Genomic DNA, 17,471 nt, shown 5'->3' with positions numbered 1-17,471 from the left:
TCAAGGTCATTCACTCAGACCGCTACCTATATAAATAATTTTAATCGTAAAAAATACTCATCTCATCTCATTATCTCTAGCCGCTTTATCCTGTTCTACAGGGTCGCAGGCAAGCTGGATCCTATCTCAGCTGACTACGGGCGAAAGGCGGGGTACACCCTGGACAAGTTGCCAGGTCATCGCAGGGCTGACACACAGACACAGACAACCATTCACACTCACATTCACACCTACGGTCAATTTAGAGTCACCAATTAACCTAACCTGCATGTCTTTGGACTGTGGGGGAAACCGGAGCACCTGGAGGAAACCCACGCGGACACGGGGAGAACATGCAAACTCCGCACAGAAAGGCCCTCGCCGGCCACGGGGCTCGAACCCAGGACCTTCTTGCTGTGAGGCGACAGCGCTAACCACTACACCACCGTGCCGCCCCGTAAAAAATACTATATTAGATTTATTGTTAATGCTTAAAACTATTCCTATGCCATTCTTGAGGTCTCAAGGCATTTATAAACAAAAAGTGAGGCCATGGTTCTGCGTATCTCCTTTAATATCCCAGGACTGAGTACATACCCTGTGTTCACACTGCCCTTACAGGCAAGTGTGTGTTTCATCAAAATCAGGGCTGAGTGAAGTGTGTCGCAGTGTGTGTTTTAGTTGGGGTCAGATGGCAGTTTGTTGCTGGTGGTGTTGTCATCGTAGTTGTTGTTGCAGACTCCAGGGAGAAGATTAAACTCCTCTCTGTCTACATCATCCACTCTTGTCTCCTTAGTCTCCTTATTCTCCTTACTGACCTTCACGGACTGCTTCCCCTCCAACCAGTACGTCACCATGTCTCCTTTTCCCTGAGAGAGAGAGAAACAGATTGAGAGATAGATGGACACAGAGAAAGATGGTGGAAGACAGATAGAAGGAGAGAGACAGTGAGAGAGGGAAACAGACGTCGACAGAGAGAAGGGAAAAGCCCACCTCAGCCCTCTTCCTGTATAAATTTAGAGAGTGAATTGTCAGAATTTCACATGCAGAAATTCTTGTCTTTCCAAGAGAAATGGCAAATGATTGCAGGATCATCACATCCACATAATTTGTGTCCATAACAGCCTCTGCTCTCATTAGTGCTTTGCTGTGGTCATTAATTAATCACTTGTCACTCATTACTCATCATTTCTCACTCTGTTTAATCCTCTGTGTTTCCTGCTGGGATTAAAAAGCATGTTTTTTTCTTTGCTCATTTATCATCTTATAAGTGAGTGTTGATTAAAATAGTTGAGTCCACACTTTTGAATTGTACTGCATATCTGATTTTTGGTATTTATTAATGCTGTATTAGCATGTTTATTGAGTCTGAACTGGAGTTTGCTTACTATTTGTTTTCACATTGTGCATGATTAAACAAACAAAAAAAAAGCTCTGCTGAAGGGTGTGCAGAGCTGAAAATGTCGACGCATGTCTCTTATTCATTGATCAAACTTGCAAACCTTCTCCGTGTGTGTGTGTGTGTGTGTGTGTGTGTGTGTGTGTGTGTGTGTGTGTGTGTGTGTGTGTGTGTGTAGAAATCAGAACAATCACTGGAGCATGGAGAGCAGAGCTGGTACTAAATAAGTTATTAGATCAATATAGAAAAAAAAACATTTATAGTTTAAAACTTTTTTTCCCCCATGTCTCTCACTTTTTTCCCCTTTTGGTTAGTTTAATTACCTGCATCTTGAAACCGAACCAAACCCAAATAGCAAATAAACCACTTGTTCCACTTTCAGAACAAGATTAAGAATATTGCTAATGTTATATGTGACTCACCTTGACCTGTAACACTCCTCTGCAGGTGAGTGTGTACCCCCCGATCTCCTCCAGCAGGTAGAAGGCACTGGAACTGCACTGGATCTTCAAAGCTGTAACAGATGGATAAATAAAACATCTTACCTCTTTTGCATTTTTGGTTTTCATGAGTTTTTTTTTTTAAGAAAATGAGAGTAAGTAATGCACGTGCGATACTGAGATAGAAAATAAATCTCATGAAAACAATTTGTTTCACTTGAATCTTTTAGTATGTATGTATGTATGTATTTTTTTTTAATCAAGGGCTTGGTATTAATCAGCATTTCAGTTTACTCCTCATGCAGTCTCTTTAAGATCCTAATTCTTTGCAGCTATCGAGAAGAATTACTGCTTGCAAAAAAAGAAAGAAGTAAAAATCAACTTCATTCGCATATTACTTACTTTTACCTACATTACTTACTTTTGATATATAAATGAAATGTAAAAAGGGTAGGCGCAATAAGCCAAGGTTTCAGCCTATACCTTTTCGGTCAGAATCACATTGATCAAATGAAAGTATTGTACCTTATGATGTGCTTAAAATGACCGAAATAAAACTATACTATATTGTTTCCTCCTCCCACTCAGCACATAATGTCATTTACACAAGTATTCTTTGTGAATGAGCTGCAACACACCATCTAATTTACTCTCAGTATTTGTGAGCTGAGTGTGTGTGTTTATGGGACACAGTGAGGTCAGCGTGACTCTTAGTGTGATTTTTTTATCTTTTTTTAAATTACCTTCACTCGTGGACTCCATGCGTGATGCTGTGTTTACAGTGTCTCCAAACAAACAGTAACGCGGCATTTTAGTCCCAACCACACCGGCCACCACTGGGCCTGACCAACACACACACACACACACACACACACATACACACACACACACACACACACACACAGAGTATGATGTTAGACAGGAAACAATGCACATTACACAATGACTCTAAATATGTGTGTGTGTGTGTGTGTGTGTGTGTGTGCGCGCGCGCACGCTCTTGCCTGAGTGTATTCCTGCACGTATCTGTAGCTGTGTTTGGGGTTTGTGTGGGATCCTGAACGTTTTGCACACACACACCAGATCCAGAGCCATGCTAGCAATTTCCGACGCGTGGAGGATCTTGTTCTCACGTGGTACACCCGACACCACCATATCTATACATACGTACACATACCATCATCATCATTAAACAGTACACACACACACACACACATCTCTAGATTAGAGAGAGGGGCGGATCATACAGGCGTCTCCAATGGTCTCCACTTTGTAGACGTCGTAATTATCAATGATTTCATCGAAAGTTGTGTAGAGTTTGTTCAGTAAGTCGACAACCTGGTATGGAGTGCTGGTGCTGGACAACTGCGTGAATCCCACTATATCACTGAGCAACACACACACACACACACACACACACACACACACACACACACACACACAGTGTTAAAGTACAATTATTTAAATTTTTTTCTTACTGCTTTATGGAATCAGATGTACTTCATCAATAATAATAATTCTCTTTATACAACAGTTAGTTTGGTTCACTAATTTGATTGGTCAAACTGCATTCCAAGAGTGCTGATATTTTGCATAACGGCACTGGGACGTTTCACTGTGTGTATCATTGTGTGTATCACTCCATTTGTCTGTGTTCGGCAGGTAAAATTCCACTTCCTACTTTAAAATGGTTACTACAGTAGTGTTAGTGACATCATCAGCAAACATGACAATCGACTGATCAGGAATGTAACTTTTGACTTAAACTATTAAAGTTCATCAGATGAAGATGAAAAGTACAATTTGAAGGGAGGCCAATAGAGGCTTTGTACCATCACGTGACCCCATAGCAACAGTAACTACATGCACATCCAAAAACGCAGCAAAACCTTCCCATACTGACCAATAACAACTAACTTGGCTGAATGAAGCACTACAAGCATGCCCCCTGTCATGGCAGCATAGTTACCATTGCTATGGGGTCGTGTGACAGTGCAAAGCCTCTATTGTACCAGAAGCACCTTTAAAGGGAATGTAGAAATCAGTGTGAGCTAGCCAGCTGGCCAACATGCTATAAATTGAATGTTGTTTCTTGGGGATCCATTTCCATTCGTGGAGCAAAAATAAACAGAACATTTGGCCATATTGTGTCCAAAATATCACTTATTGGACATTAATTTATTGTTTATAGAACTGTTGTATAAAAGTAATATCACCCTCGAGTTCATGCTGTTGTGCTGAATATCAGCTCGGCAGTGATTATCTACAGCACTCAGGCCTGCGATCGAATTATAGCCGAGCTGATATTCAGTACAACAGCGAGTGGGATAATGCTTAATTATAGATTATTGTAAAACAAAAAAAAGATTATTAAGCTGACTTCTCAACTTTTTATTACTCATTTCAAGCTTGAAATTCTCTTATTCTGTTGTGAGATTTTGTGTATTTCAAGTGTTTATTTTTAGAAAGAAGCAAAATCATCTACTGATTTAAGCTTGAAATTAGTAAAAAAAAATGTCCAGTTATAGGTTGAATAATCTTTCAGGGATTTTTTAGATTATATTTGTGATATAATAATTTCAAAGTGAGAAATATAGATAATGTTTCCTTTATTCAGGATATCTTCACTTGTGAAAAATATTTATTATTTTTATTTGTTTTGTAGGATGAACATTCTTTTATTTACTTTCCTTTAATGAGCTACACAGTAACATCACTGTTACTTACTGATACTTGTTGAAGTAAATCAGTGTCTCATTGAAATAGTTCCTAGTTCCTATTTAGTTTACTCTCATTTTTAACCAAATGATTTCATTTATAAATATAAGGACAATAAATATAAAAAGACCGTTGATGCTGAAATAATGAAATACCATTGTTTGTGTGTGTATACCTGAAGAATACAGTAGCACTGACGTAGCTCTGAGCCTGAGAGTGTTTCCCCTGCCTGAGATCATCAGCTACCTGCTTCGGCAGCATACCTTCAAACCGCACGCGCGCACACACAAAGAGAGAGAGAGAGAGAGAGAGAGAGAGAGAGAGAGAGAGAGAGAATGACATGAAGGTCATGTTGAAGGATGAGAGTTGGGCTTTAAATAAAGGACAGAGCTCATAATGAAGCTTTATGAGTTGCTTCTGTGTGTGTGTGTGTGTGTGTGTGTGTGTGTGTGTGTGTGTGTGTGTGTGTGTGTGTGTATTTACTGTACAGCAGTCGGTCAGTTTTCTGTTTCTCATGCATTAGATCCTGTGTGCGCTCTGCCACCAGAACCTCCAGGTGTTTACTGTACTTCTCCATCTACACACACACACACACACACACACACACACACACACACACACACACACACAGAGATTAAATGTACATTATATATTCCTGTGTGTGTGTGTGTGTGTGTGTGTGTGTGTGTGTGTGTGTGTGTGTATACTCACCAGGTTCATCATCATATCCACTGGACTGACTTTGTGAGGGTTGATTCTGTGAACAAACTTTCTGATTTGCTCGAAGGTCGGCCTGTGGGTGGGGTTATGTGAACGGCATCGACGAATCAGCTGAGGGACAGGAATAAGGGATAACAACCCGGACAGACAGATGAAAGAGTTTTAGAGAAAATGGCAATAGACCAAATCAATTTTTTGATGTTTTGTATATATCAATGTGTGTGTGTATGTATGTGTGTGTGTGTGTGTGTGTGTGTGTGTGTGTGTGTGTATACCTCTGCATACTCAGCAGGACAGGGACAGGTGTTATCAACTTTCCCAGAAATCAGTTCAGGAAGTGGAGGACACCAAGCACACTCTACGGAACTGTCCTCCACCTGAGAGAGAGAGAGAGAGAGAGAAAATAATGTATTTGAATGAGCACATTAAAATAAACCTGATTTGCAGCTGCACTACTGTCAGAGCTGTTGTTAAAGAAGATTAATCAACACCTTCTGACCAATCACAAACAGCGCTGTGGGGTAAATATATACAATATTCACACACACACACACACACCAGGACAGAGACACTCACAGGGACAGGGTCACTCCTCGTGGCGATCTCCAGCAGAATGATGGAGTAACTAAATAAACAGAGCAAAAACAAATAAGGGAACACACTTCCTGTTTACTGAAATATTTACACTGCTGATAATATGCCTTGAGGACAGATGGGGACATACACACATGATACTGAGTTATGACACTCTTCTTTGTGTTATTTATAGAATGCTGTTTCAGAAATATTATTTGACAGGTTTCCTTCACAAAAACGTGTGTGTGTGTGCATGTGTGTGTGAACCTGAACACATCTCCACTCAGTGTGGGCTCCAGGTTGCCGTTCTGGGCTTCAGGAGGAATGTACACTTCCCTCAGCCTCAACTGGTAGGTGGTGAGTGGCTCAGCACAATCTTCACGCCGATATGCACACAGGCCATAATCTAACACACACACACACACAAGGTGGCAAACTCTGACTATACTGAAAAAAAAATCCACAGATGTAAAAGGGTGAAATATTCAATTCAAAATAAAGTCCAAAACATCCGAGCCTATAGGGAAAGTGCTAACTTTCGAGCTAGTGATAAATGAACAGAGATGGCAACCCACCAAACAAACAAATCTTTTTTAGCAAATCACCCAAATGAACAAACAAACTAAAACTAAACTGATCAGTGATTTGTTCATCCAATTCTTTGTCTTTCTCATGTCTACAAGCATTAGTGCACTGGCTCTCCTTCACTCATGTCTGTCGTTCATTCCTCGCCATCCTCCTGATTCGTTGCAGAAGGAGCCAAAAGCTGAAGACTGATTGGTTCACTGACATGCAAATCAAGCAATTGCAAATGACCGGAGCAGCCTGAAGCAAGAGGAGGAGATTCCAATGATCGAGAACTGGATACGGCCCATCAGTCTGATCTGAAAGTGCTTTTATGGCCCTTTTCCACTACCCTTTTTCAACTCACTTCAGCTCGCTTCAGCTCACTTCAGCCCGACACGGCTCGCGTTTCGACTATCTCAAAACAGCACGACTCAGCTCGCTTCAGCCCTGCTTAGCACCCAAAACTCGCACGGTTTTGGAGTGGGGCTGAAGCGAGCCAAACCGAGCTGAGTGAGGCTGGGGGCGTGAGCAGACACTCCCCTGTGCACTGATTGGTGAGAAGGAGTGTCCTCACATGCCCACACACGCCCCGCGAGCACGCTGGGATCTGTAAACACCGTAAACCTGGAAGAATAATAATTACGAATTACGAGAATTTCTGAAGCCTTATGCGCCTCGCCTCATCTATACGCTCTTGCCAGTATCTGTTGGCGTTGTCGGTGACAACAAGCCACAGCACCAAGACCAGCAACACTAACGACTCCATGTCCTCCATGTTTATTGTTTACTATCCGGGTCGTGAGACTACCGCTTAAAAGATCACTGATGTCACTGTTTGCGCCGCTTAACGACATCACGTGACGTCCACCCACTTTCGCTAACTCCACCCAATGTGTCCACCCACTTCCAGCCAGCACGGTTCAGCGTGGTTGTAGTCGAAATGCAACTCCAATAGCCCCGCTCAGCCCAACTCAGCACGGCACGGCTCAGCCCGACTCAGCCGCGTTTGTAGTGGAAAAGCGGCATTAGAGAACGAACAAACCAATGACTTGCCTTCTTTTATTTATTTTGTTTCTTTTACTGGCTTACTGACACGTCAATCAGATGCAAATGAATGACCGTAGGAACTGCATGATTAGAAAAAACAAATTGCAGGTGAGCGAACTCCAATATGGAAGTGATAGCTTAATTCACGAACAAATGAATGAGATGAACAAATCTTTTGAATGAACTAAATTTAAAATAACTCTTTCCTTCTCTATAACTGAATAGCTAAGTGAGTAAACAGCCTGCTAGCTAAAGTCTGAGACTGGTACTGTCTTATCTTAGGCTCTGGTCACACTACAGCTCGCGATGGGTTTGCGAATACTTGGCGATGAAAAATTGCTAGCATCACCACCACTCATGCAATGCACAGCAAATATTCTCCGAGCTTCGCAAGTTGTTGTTGTTTTTTAGTGTGTCTCCGCCTTGTCAGTGGCCAAAAACTTCGTGAAAATTTTCACTGCATGCTTTGAAATTTGGTGGTGATGTTTTTGTTGGCAAGCTAAGCAGCAAATACAGGCACATGGGTTGGGGAATATTTCCCGAAGCTTGGGGAACCTTCGCCAAGCCTCTTGAGATGTATTTGTCTCAAATCCATGTCCCCGATACTCACGGGAGCCTCATCAACACAGCGGTTCGGCATAGCATAACCTTCGCCAAGACTTAAAAAGTATATTTACATTCAGCGATCCTTTGCCAAGGTTCATAAATGGTTAGGCGAAGGGAAATTGTTTGGCGACAGTTAGACGACGCATTTGTGATCGTCGCTGATGTCATACATTGTTGAAATCTATTGAGCAAGGCATTGGCGATCATTCTCCTGCCGGATGCCGATACGTACAAAACCCTCGATCATAATCGATCATTAGATTAGTGTAGAATTTGTGCTGTAAATGATGCTACGTAAATCCCTACAGTGTGTTTGTGTAACTTTCTAAAAACAAACAAAAATATTCAGTAAATTTACAGAAAACACTTTTGAGTGTACTTTATAGAAAAATAAAAGTTTCTCAAATTCTTATTTTTTCAACCTTAAATTCTTTGTCAACATGTATACATTTTACAGGTTATAAAACTATACTGTTATATCAGTCAATAATAACACACACACACACACACACACACACACACACACACACCTGTGATCTTACACACCCAGCGGTCATCGATAACACAGTTAGATGATTTGAGTCCGCCGTGACAGATCTTGTGCTGGTGCAGGTACGACATTCCACGTGCGATATCTGTTGCAAACGAGAACCTGCGAATGCGAGACACGTTACTGTGTCATTAATGATGTATCCTTTATGGATATACACTTTAACTGTAAGATATATTATACAATCCAAGAATTTTTTTTCCTCTTCTCCAAACAAAAGATTTTAGTTTTTGAAAAGCATATTAAATTTAAATATGCATTTTACTATGTTATTTGTATTGTAATAATATGCTATAAAAATTTAATACAGTATCATATTTCATCATAATATATATAGTTATACTTTTTTTTAAATGATGTTATTATCATCTGAATTTATAGCATACTATATAGGGATTTAATATACAGTGCCTTATTACATTTTAGTATAAATACGGAAGTGATTATAGAAAATTGTGTGTGCCGATTGGTTGAGAATTTCAAACTATATCTCGATAATCACCTCGAGTGACTCGGCAAAATGGCGGCCAGTCGCTTCATCTTGGTAGGTAAGGAAGAATTACAAATTATGAAAGAAAATTATGTTCCTAAAAGCACTAAAGATAGTACTAAGTTTGGTCTAAAACTGTTCAAAGGTAAGGTGGAATTGAGATTTATTTTATCTATTTCAGAACAAAATGTTTTATGTGAGTCGGTATCAATAAGTGACACAAGTCTCCTCAGGCTCAGTGAATATCGGTGAATAATATCCTTGACTTCGTCTTACTTATTATTCACTGATATTCACTTCACCTTTGGTGGATAATTCTTAAATATTTTAAATATATGATATAATAAACTACATACACATTTATTATATTTTAAATATTTATGTAATTCAGGTTTTTCCATTGAGTTTATAACAGACTGTGATTTTATTCATAATTCTTTTTATACTTATAAATTCCCTCCTGTAAAACCCTCACTATCTTCAGTAAAATTAAACTGCTAAATAAATTTATCAAATAAATATACATTGCATTAATCTACCACGTTAAAACAGCTAGCTAATGTTTTCAGATAAAAATTTCTTAATAATGTATGACAGAATCAAAGGTATATTTTTTCTTTTCTTTGGAGAATATCAGAGAAGGAGTTAATATATTTCTTTGTTATATATTTAATAGAGAACATTTTGAAAAATATGTCATGATTTATTATATGTTTATAACGCATGATTTATAACATCTGACTATTTTTCAGTACAACTAAATTGACTTACTCCTGAGCTAACATAGCGAGCTCATGTTTCCAGCTTAGCTAACCATTTTTCAGCTAACACAAACTATCATCAGTGTGTGAGCTTTGCTGTACAATGGTGCTTGAAAGTTTGTGAACCCTTTAGAATTTTCTATATTTCTGCATAAATATGACCTAAAACATCATCAGATTTTCACACAAGTCCTAAAAGTAGATAAATGTCTTGGCCATTCCAAAATATTAACTTTATTCTTCTTTAACCATTCTTTGGTAGAACAACTTGTGTGCTTAGGGTCGTTGTCTTGCTGTATGACCCACCTTCTCTTGAGATTCAGTTCATGGACAGATGTCCTGACATTTTCCTTTAGAATTCACTGGTATAATTCAGAATTCATTGTTCCATCAATGATGGCAAGCCGTCCTGGCCCAGATGCGGCAAAACAGGCCCAAACCATGATATTACCACCACCATGTTTCACAGATGGGATAAGGTTCTTATGCTGGAATGCAGTGTTTTCCTTTCTCCAAACATAACACTTCTCATTTAAACCAAAAAGTTCTATTTTGGTCACATCCGTCCACAAAACATTTTCCAATAGCCTTCTGGCTTGTCCACGTGATCTTTAGCAAACTGCAGACGAGCAGCAATGTTCTTTTTGGAGAGCAGTGCCTTTCTCCTTGCAACCCTGCTATGCACACCATTGTTGTTCAGTGTTCTCCTGATGGTGGACTCATAAACATTAACATTAGCCAATGTGAGAGAGGCCTTCAGTTGCTTAGAAGTTACCCTGGGGTCCTTTGTGACTTTGCCGATTATTACATGCCTTGCTCTTGGAGTGATCTTTGTTGGTCGACCATGCCTGGGGAGGGTAACAATGGTCTTGAATTTCCTCCATTTGTACCCAATCTGTCTGACTGTGGCTTGATGGAGTCCAAACTCTTGAGAGATGGTTTTATAACCTTTTCCAGCCTGATGAGCATCAACAACGCTTTTTCTGAGGTCCTCAGAAATCTCCTTTGTTCGTGCCATGATACACTTCCACAAATGTGTTGTGAAGATCAGACTTTGATAGATCCCTGTTCTTTAAATAAAACAGGGTGCCCACTCACACCTGATTGTCATCCCATTGATTGAAAACTCCTGACTCTAATTTCACCTTCAAATTAACTGCTAATCCTAGAGGGTCACATACTTTTGCCACTCACAGATTTGTAATATTGGATCATTTTCCTCAATAAATAAATGACCAAGTATAATATTTTTGTCTCATTTGTTTAACTGGGTTCTCTTTATCTACTTTTAGGACTTGTGTGAAAATCTGATGATGTTTTAGGTCATATTTATGCAGAAACATAAATTCTAATGGGTTCACAAACTTTCAAGCACCACTGTATGTGTATATTTTAATGTAACTCTAGAACCCATTTAGCAGATTGAGAACCCTTCACTGTACAAGGAAGGTTTTGTTTTTTGTTTTTTTTTCCTGAGTGTGTACCTGAAGCCCCAGTTCAGCGGGATCTCTTCGTTCAGCAGCACATCGCTCAGGCTGCCTTTGGGACAGTACTCAGTTACTATGGCAACATTGGGCACCTCTACGCAACCGCCAAAAAACTTGCACAGGTTTGGATGGTCGAGTTCTCTAAGCAAATTTAATAATAAATAATTCAAGTAATTTGAACATGAAAATTCTTACTTGAAATTTGTGACATTATTTAAAAATATATTAAAATATGAAAAAACACAAGTAAGGTTTCACTTTAGGGGACACATATTAGTAATTTATTATACCACTAAATACATTAAATATTGTGTGTGTGTGTGTGTGTGTGTGTGTGTGTGTGTGTGTGTGTGTGTGTGTGTGTGTGTGTTAGTTACCTGACTTGCTTGACTTCCTGTCTGATGACCTTTGACAAAGAAAACGTCTTTGTTTTAATCTTCTTAATGGCAACGGTTCGTCCGTCACTAAAAAGGAGCAAATAGGAAATGTGTGTCAGTGTGTGTAAATGTGTGTGTGTGTGTGTGTGTGTGTGTGTGTGTGTGTGTGTGTGTGTGTGTACAAGTGCTCACTAGATGCCAGTTTGTGTGTACAGTTGTTTACGTGAGGCTGGAATGCCAGTGCAGGAGCTGAGTCCTGTCACACAGCTGGCATTGGAGTCACAGTTCACCGCTGGAACGCTGATTATACTGCCCATCCCCACCCGGGCAATGTGGTCTATAAACACACACACACAGAAAAAAACCCTGACATGTCCTATATACACACCAACATACAATTCACCCTGCCATGACATGTACACATCCTATTGTATCACAAGGCCAAAACAGCAAAATAGTACTCAAACCACCTTCCCACCACACACACACACACACACACTTACCCTGTTTTATTTCGCTGAAGTCTATGATCCAGCTCTCATCCCACAACAACTTCTGTTTTTGATGCCTAAACCACTATAGACAGAACAGAGTGTCACTCTGTGTGTGTGTGTGTGTGTGTGTGTGTGTGTGTGTGTGTGTGTGTGTGTGTGTGTGCGCGCGCGTGTGTGTGTGCGCACATGTGTATTTTTGTTCTTACCATAGCAGTTATGAAGAAGCTGATGATGATGATGGTCACAATTAGCCCAATAGCAGCATGTACTGAAGCACTGAGAGGACAATCACCACAGTCAGCTGGACACGTGGAGCAGCTCTCCTCTTCCTCACACATACCGTCACCACACACTACACACACACACACACACACACACAGTCAACTGGGCATGTTCTCTTCCTGATACACAACGTCACTGTAAATCTACTGAATCCCCAAGGCTGAAACAGTCACACACATTTTCCACACACACACTCCATGAACATCTGAACAAAGTTACAGTACTGATGGTGGGTAGGACGGTACTCTTGGCCTCCAGAGCCACCTGCATGTTCCCCACACGGATGTGTGCAATCAGAGACGTCAGACCCTCGTGGAACAGAACCACCTACATGAGGGGTCGGGGCATACAGAGGGAGTGAGAGTGAAGAAATTACACAATTATTAATTGATACTTTAATTGTGTGTGCAATGTTTCTGGTCCGTGTGCATCTGCGCATGTGTGTGTGTTGAGGAGTTTGTAAAGAGGTTGTATGAAACAACCAGGAGTACAACATGAATCTTTGGTGTATCATATCTTCACAACCACCCACAGATCCACCAAAACAAATGGATAGAACCTGTTCCCAGCACCACGTTGACATTGTTCTCTCACTTTGACTTCCCTGAGTAACTCTGCCCATTAGCCTGGTGCTAAAGCTCGGATTATGCTAATTAATATCCAGAAGTGCTCATCTAAAAATGTACAAGTATATGGAGGGAAAAGGTTCTTGCTCGAGGACCCAACAGTGGCAGCTTAGAACCTTCAAAAAACTGGTTTGTTTTTCCACGGGCTAGAGAGCCACCATAAAGCCATGTCATTACATCCATCTCTGCTTTCTCAGCCAATAGCCCCACTGCTAGTGCCACGAACCCTGCTGCTAATGCCACTAACCCACCATGCTAGTGCCAAGCACAACAACAATGGTGGACTACATTGTCTCCTTTTCTTCTTCTTCTTTGGATTAGTCAGACAATACCCTACACTAGCTCTGCTTCTTTTAATGGCATTCTTGACGTTTTAGCTGGTCTTATTAGTCACAGTAATCTCACCCCTAGCCCCTGATGTAAGTGGTTCTTGATTCTAGAGCACCAAAAAATTGGTGCTGCTTTGGAACCAGTTTTCCTGGCTGAGAGCCAGTTCTTTGTCTGTCAAAACACAAAGAAGTGTGTGGTGTTCTGTTATCATTACTGGTCTGCTGAGAGTGCTAGAGCACCCCATAAGGACAGGTGTTGTCTTGTATTGGAGAAGAAGAAAAATAATAAAGTTGGAAGCTTGTAAACTGTAACCTTACTTTCTCTCAGCTATCACTTCTAAGATACCACATTTTGGTGATGACAATGGCCATAACTATGCCTTTACCTGCACCATTCATGCCTTGCCCAGGCGAACCTTTTATTTCTTTCCCTACTTGGTTGAAAATGTTCAAGAATTACATGTTAGTCATTGACACTACCAGGGAGAAGTGGCCTGAGGAAAGAAAATGTGCTGTTCTTCTCCATGCGCTTGGCACTGAGGGACAAAGACTGTTTTACTCATTGCCAAACACAGGTACTACATATACTTCTGCCGTGGATGGACTTAAAAAGCACTTGGTAGCTAAAGTAAATGTGATTGTGGAATGTCACAAATTTCACCAGAGGGCACAGCGACCAGATGAGTCAATAAATCAGTTTTTAGCCTCATTGCATGAGCTGGCTGCATTGTGTGAGTTTGGTGATATGGAGGAGCAAATGCTTTGTGACCAAATGATAGCGCATGTTGCCAGTACATGCATACGAGACAGACTTTTGCTAGAATCAGATCTGACTTTGGCCAAAGCTACTTCGCTGGCCCTGCAGACCAACAGCGCCTACTGCAGCCCAAACTACTGCAAGTCATTGCTCCTGTTACCGATATGAATCCACCAGTCACCTAGCAAATAAATCTTCATGCCCTGCTGCCAAATCAATGTGCAATTCATGCGGAAAAGTGGGACATTTTTCCAAAGGGTTCCAGTCTGCACAAAAGGAGGTATGTGAGATAGTGATAAATTAACTGACTGTGCTTTATATGACTGATACTGTGCAAGATAAGATTCTCTGTCCTGTGAAAGTGAATGCAAATGGACATTCTCATGATGTTAAGCTGATCGTAGATACAGGTTCATCTGCTTCTATTATTCCAGAGAGCACTTACCAGACCCTCTTTCCTCCATGTGACCTTTCTGAGCCTACAATAAATCTTTTCACATATTCAAGAGAAAAAATACCCGTTAAAGGGTGTATGCATGTCACAGTAACTCATGATGGACATTCAGTCACAGGCTCTTTCATAGTGGTAAAGTCAGGCACTGCTCTGTTAGGGCTAGATTCATTTGCAGCATTGCACATGCGTATTGAGGGCATCAAAGTTGTTACAGCTGCCAGCTCCAATGATTCCCCGACTGTACAGAGAGCATCTACAGTACCACATACAACACCACAGACTGCAGCCGAGATTCACGTACAAGAGCTTGAATGTGCAAAGGGATTTGTGCACAAAATTCAACTCGAATCAGATGCTGTGCCAGTACAACAAAAACTCAGAAGGCTTCCGTTCTCTGTGAGGCAGGCTGTGAGTGATGAGCTTAAAGACCAAGTCTTCAGGATTAGACTTTAGTATCTTTAGTAGGATTAGAGCTCACATCCAACCCAAAAATGCCCCTCTGGTCTTAGCAAAAGGACAGTACCTGGGCTACAGGATTGACTGTGGCCTCTTGAGGCATCAAGGAAAGAAAATATTGCGCCTACGTTCCTTCCTTTGGCCTATTATTATTATTAACAGTAAAGCCCCATCATGGAAGCCTTCTTCAGCCACACTGACTTAGTTTAAACCATATTAGTTGCAGACTTTCATCTGCAGAGTAGCTATGGAGAAGGAGGCACTTGCCATCAAATCAGCTATTGAGAATCTGCTCTGTTACTACACCATGTGACCTTTGACCTTTACCATGGGCCATCCTCTCCAAGGTGTGGTGATAAAAAGTGCATCTGTCTCTCTGTGTTATTATGTTCAGGATTTCATTGTGTGTGTGTGTGTGTGTGTGTGTGTGTGTGTGTGTGTGTGTGTGTATGAGTGAGAGAGAGAGAGAGAAGAGAGAGAGAGAGAGAGAGAGAGAGAGAGAGACCTTAGCAGTCCAGTTGGTTTGGGTCATTTTGCCTGATGTAGAGATGGTGTGTGTGAAGATTCTGCCGTCATCAGGAATCCATGGACCACAGATCCTCTCCTCTGCTGCTTTCTACAAAGCAAGAAAGAGAGAAATTTACTTGTGATTTTCTCTCTTGTTTCTTCCTTCTATTCTGTGTGTGTGTGTGTGTGTGTGTGTGTGTGTGTACCATGTAACCCATAGGGCAGGAGTGGATGTTAGCATGGTGAATGCAGCAGTTCTCTCCGTTTGCATCTTTCCAGTTATTGGGACACTCTTGATGTTCACAGAAATGCCGAGCTTCTGCAGCGTCTGTGATCGACCTACAATACACACACATACACGGGATGAAGGTAAGAAACAAGAGAGAGAATCAGAACCAGAAAGATAAACATTTTCAGGATAAAGATTTAAAAATCTGTGAAATATGGAGCAAGGGAAATAAACTACAGAGGTAAAAGGCAGAGGGAAATTTCTTGACAAAACAGACAGATAGAACAAGAGAAACAGACAGAAATAGAGGTTACAGACAGACAGATGGATGTGTGTGTACCTGTGAATGAATATGTCATGCTCCACGGCCCACTGGTAAAACTCGTCATTAACTGTTACTGAGTAAATGACGTTGAACTCCTCACCGCTCAGAACTTTCTCTGGAGGACGCAACACCCAGGCCATCTCTAATCCTACACACACACACACACACACACACACACACACACACACACGGCCAAATTCTTTACAGTTTTGCATTCAAATCTCTATCCATGAACAGCTGATAACTTCAACAAAATAGACTTCATGCTAAAACTATAATGAATTTCCTGGTTACTTTGTTGTATTTTGTGACACAGCTATAAAAGCTAGTTATTTATAATCACGCTATCTGTTATCACCCAGATGAGGATGAGTTCTCTTTTGAGTCTGGCTCCTCTCAAGGTTTCTTGTTCATGTCGTCTAAGGGAGTTTTTCCTTGCTACCATCGCCAAAGGCTTGCTCATCAGGGATAAATAATTTGATTAGGGATAAAATTACCTCATATGTTTAAAGTCTTTAATTTTCTGTAAAGCTGCTATACAAATAACCTGACTTGACATTACTATACTCTACTAAGAAATAAATACTAGTTGCTTAATAACATTTGAATAATAACTCAGGTTTCATTTCCAGTGTGTTTTCCTGTTCGCTCTGTGAGATATTCATGCATATTAATGAGTTTGTTCAAAATCAATAGTGTATAATGTGGGTGTAAAAGTAATGGCACCTCCACAGTCGATCATGTTCCACTCGTCTGGTTTTTCCAGCGGCCAGCAGTCATACTCACTGTTATCCAGATCATGCCATCCCACAACCACCACAACAAAGAGGAACTGATGAAAGAAAGAAAGAAAGAAAGAAAGAAAGAAAGAAAGAAAGAAAGAAAGAAAGAAAGAAAGAAAGAAAGAAAGAAAGAAAGAAAGAAAGAAAGAAAATGTCAAAGTAGAAAGAAGAAAGCATTGTTTTGTTACAAACTTTAATAATAATAATAATAATAATAATAATAATTACCAGGTAAGTGCATCCATAACACTTGGATGGATTCATGTTGAAGTGACGGAGTGATAAAGCTCCGTTCAGCATGAATGCATGTTCCTTTATTGTGCAGAAGAACCAGAGACACACTGATGAGGAGAAGAAGGGGTGGGGCTACAGGAGGAGAACTCACAGCTGTGCTCTCAATGGCACCTTACTTACTATTCCCTACATTAGAGATTTTAGTGCACTGTGTGTGTGTGTGTGTGTGTGTGTGTGTGTGTGTGTGTGTGTGTGTGTGTAAGTCACAAAAACACCACC

General features: G+C 40.6%; 1 protein-coding gene across 1 annotated transcript; it reads right to left on the bottom strand.

Annotated features, from left to right (window-relative positions):
* Positions 1-656: 656 nt before the first annotated feature.
* Positions 657-17,222, bottom strand: LOC132895920 (atrial natriuretic peptide receptor 2). The gene is made up of 23 exons (XM_060936662.1): positions 17,187-17,222; positions 16,903-17,008; positions 16,192-16,324; positions 15,829-15,961; positions 15,621-15,719; positions 12,718-12,820; positions 12,418-12,563; positions 12,221-12,293; positions 11,910-12,054; positions 11,718-11,804; positions 11,338-11,481; positions 8,583-8,704; positions 6,100-6,238; positions 5,833-5,881; positions 5,532-5,633; positions 5,248-5,367; positions 5,020-5,113; positions 4,712-4,799; positions 3,066-3,205; positions 2,823-2,975; positions 2,562-2,660; positions 1,801-1,892; positions 657-848 (listed from the first exon to the last, which is right to left on the bottom strand). Exons 1-23 carry the CDS (start codon positions 17,220-17,222, stop codon positions 657-659), a joined length of 2,595 nt encoding a protein of 864 aa, XP_060792645.1.
* Positions 17,223-17,471: the final 249 nt, after the last annotated feature.

Source organism: Neoarius graeffei, chromosome 13, assembly GCF_027579695.1.
Source record: "Neoarius graeffei isolate fNeoGra1 chromosome 13, fNeoGra1.pri, whole genome shotgun sequence".
Taxonomy (NCBI): Eukaryota; Metazoa; Chordata; class Actinopteri; order Siluriformes; family Ariidae; genus Neoarius; species Neoarius graeffei.
Note: the sequence above shows the minus strand (reverse complement) of the source record. Positions and strands in the feature narration are given on the sequence as shown.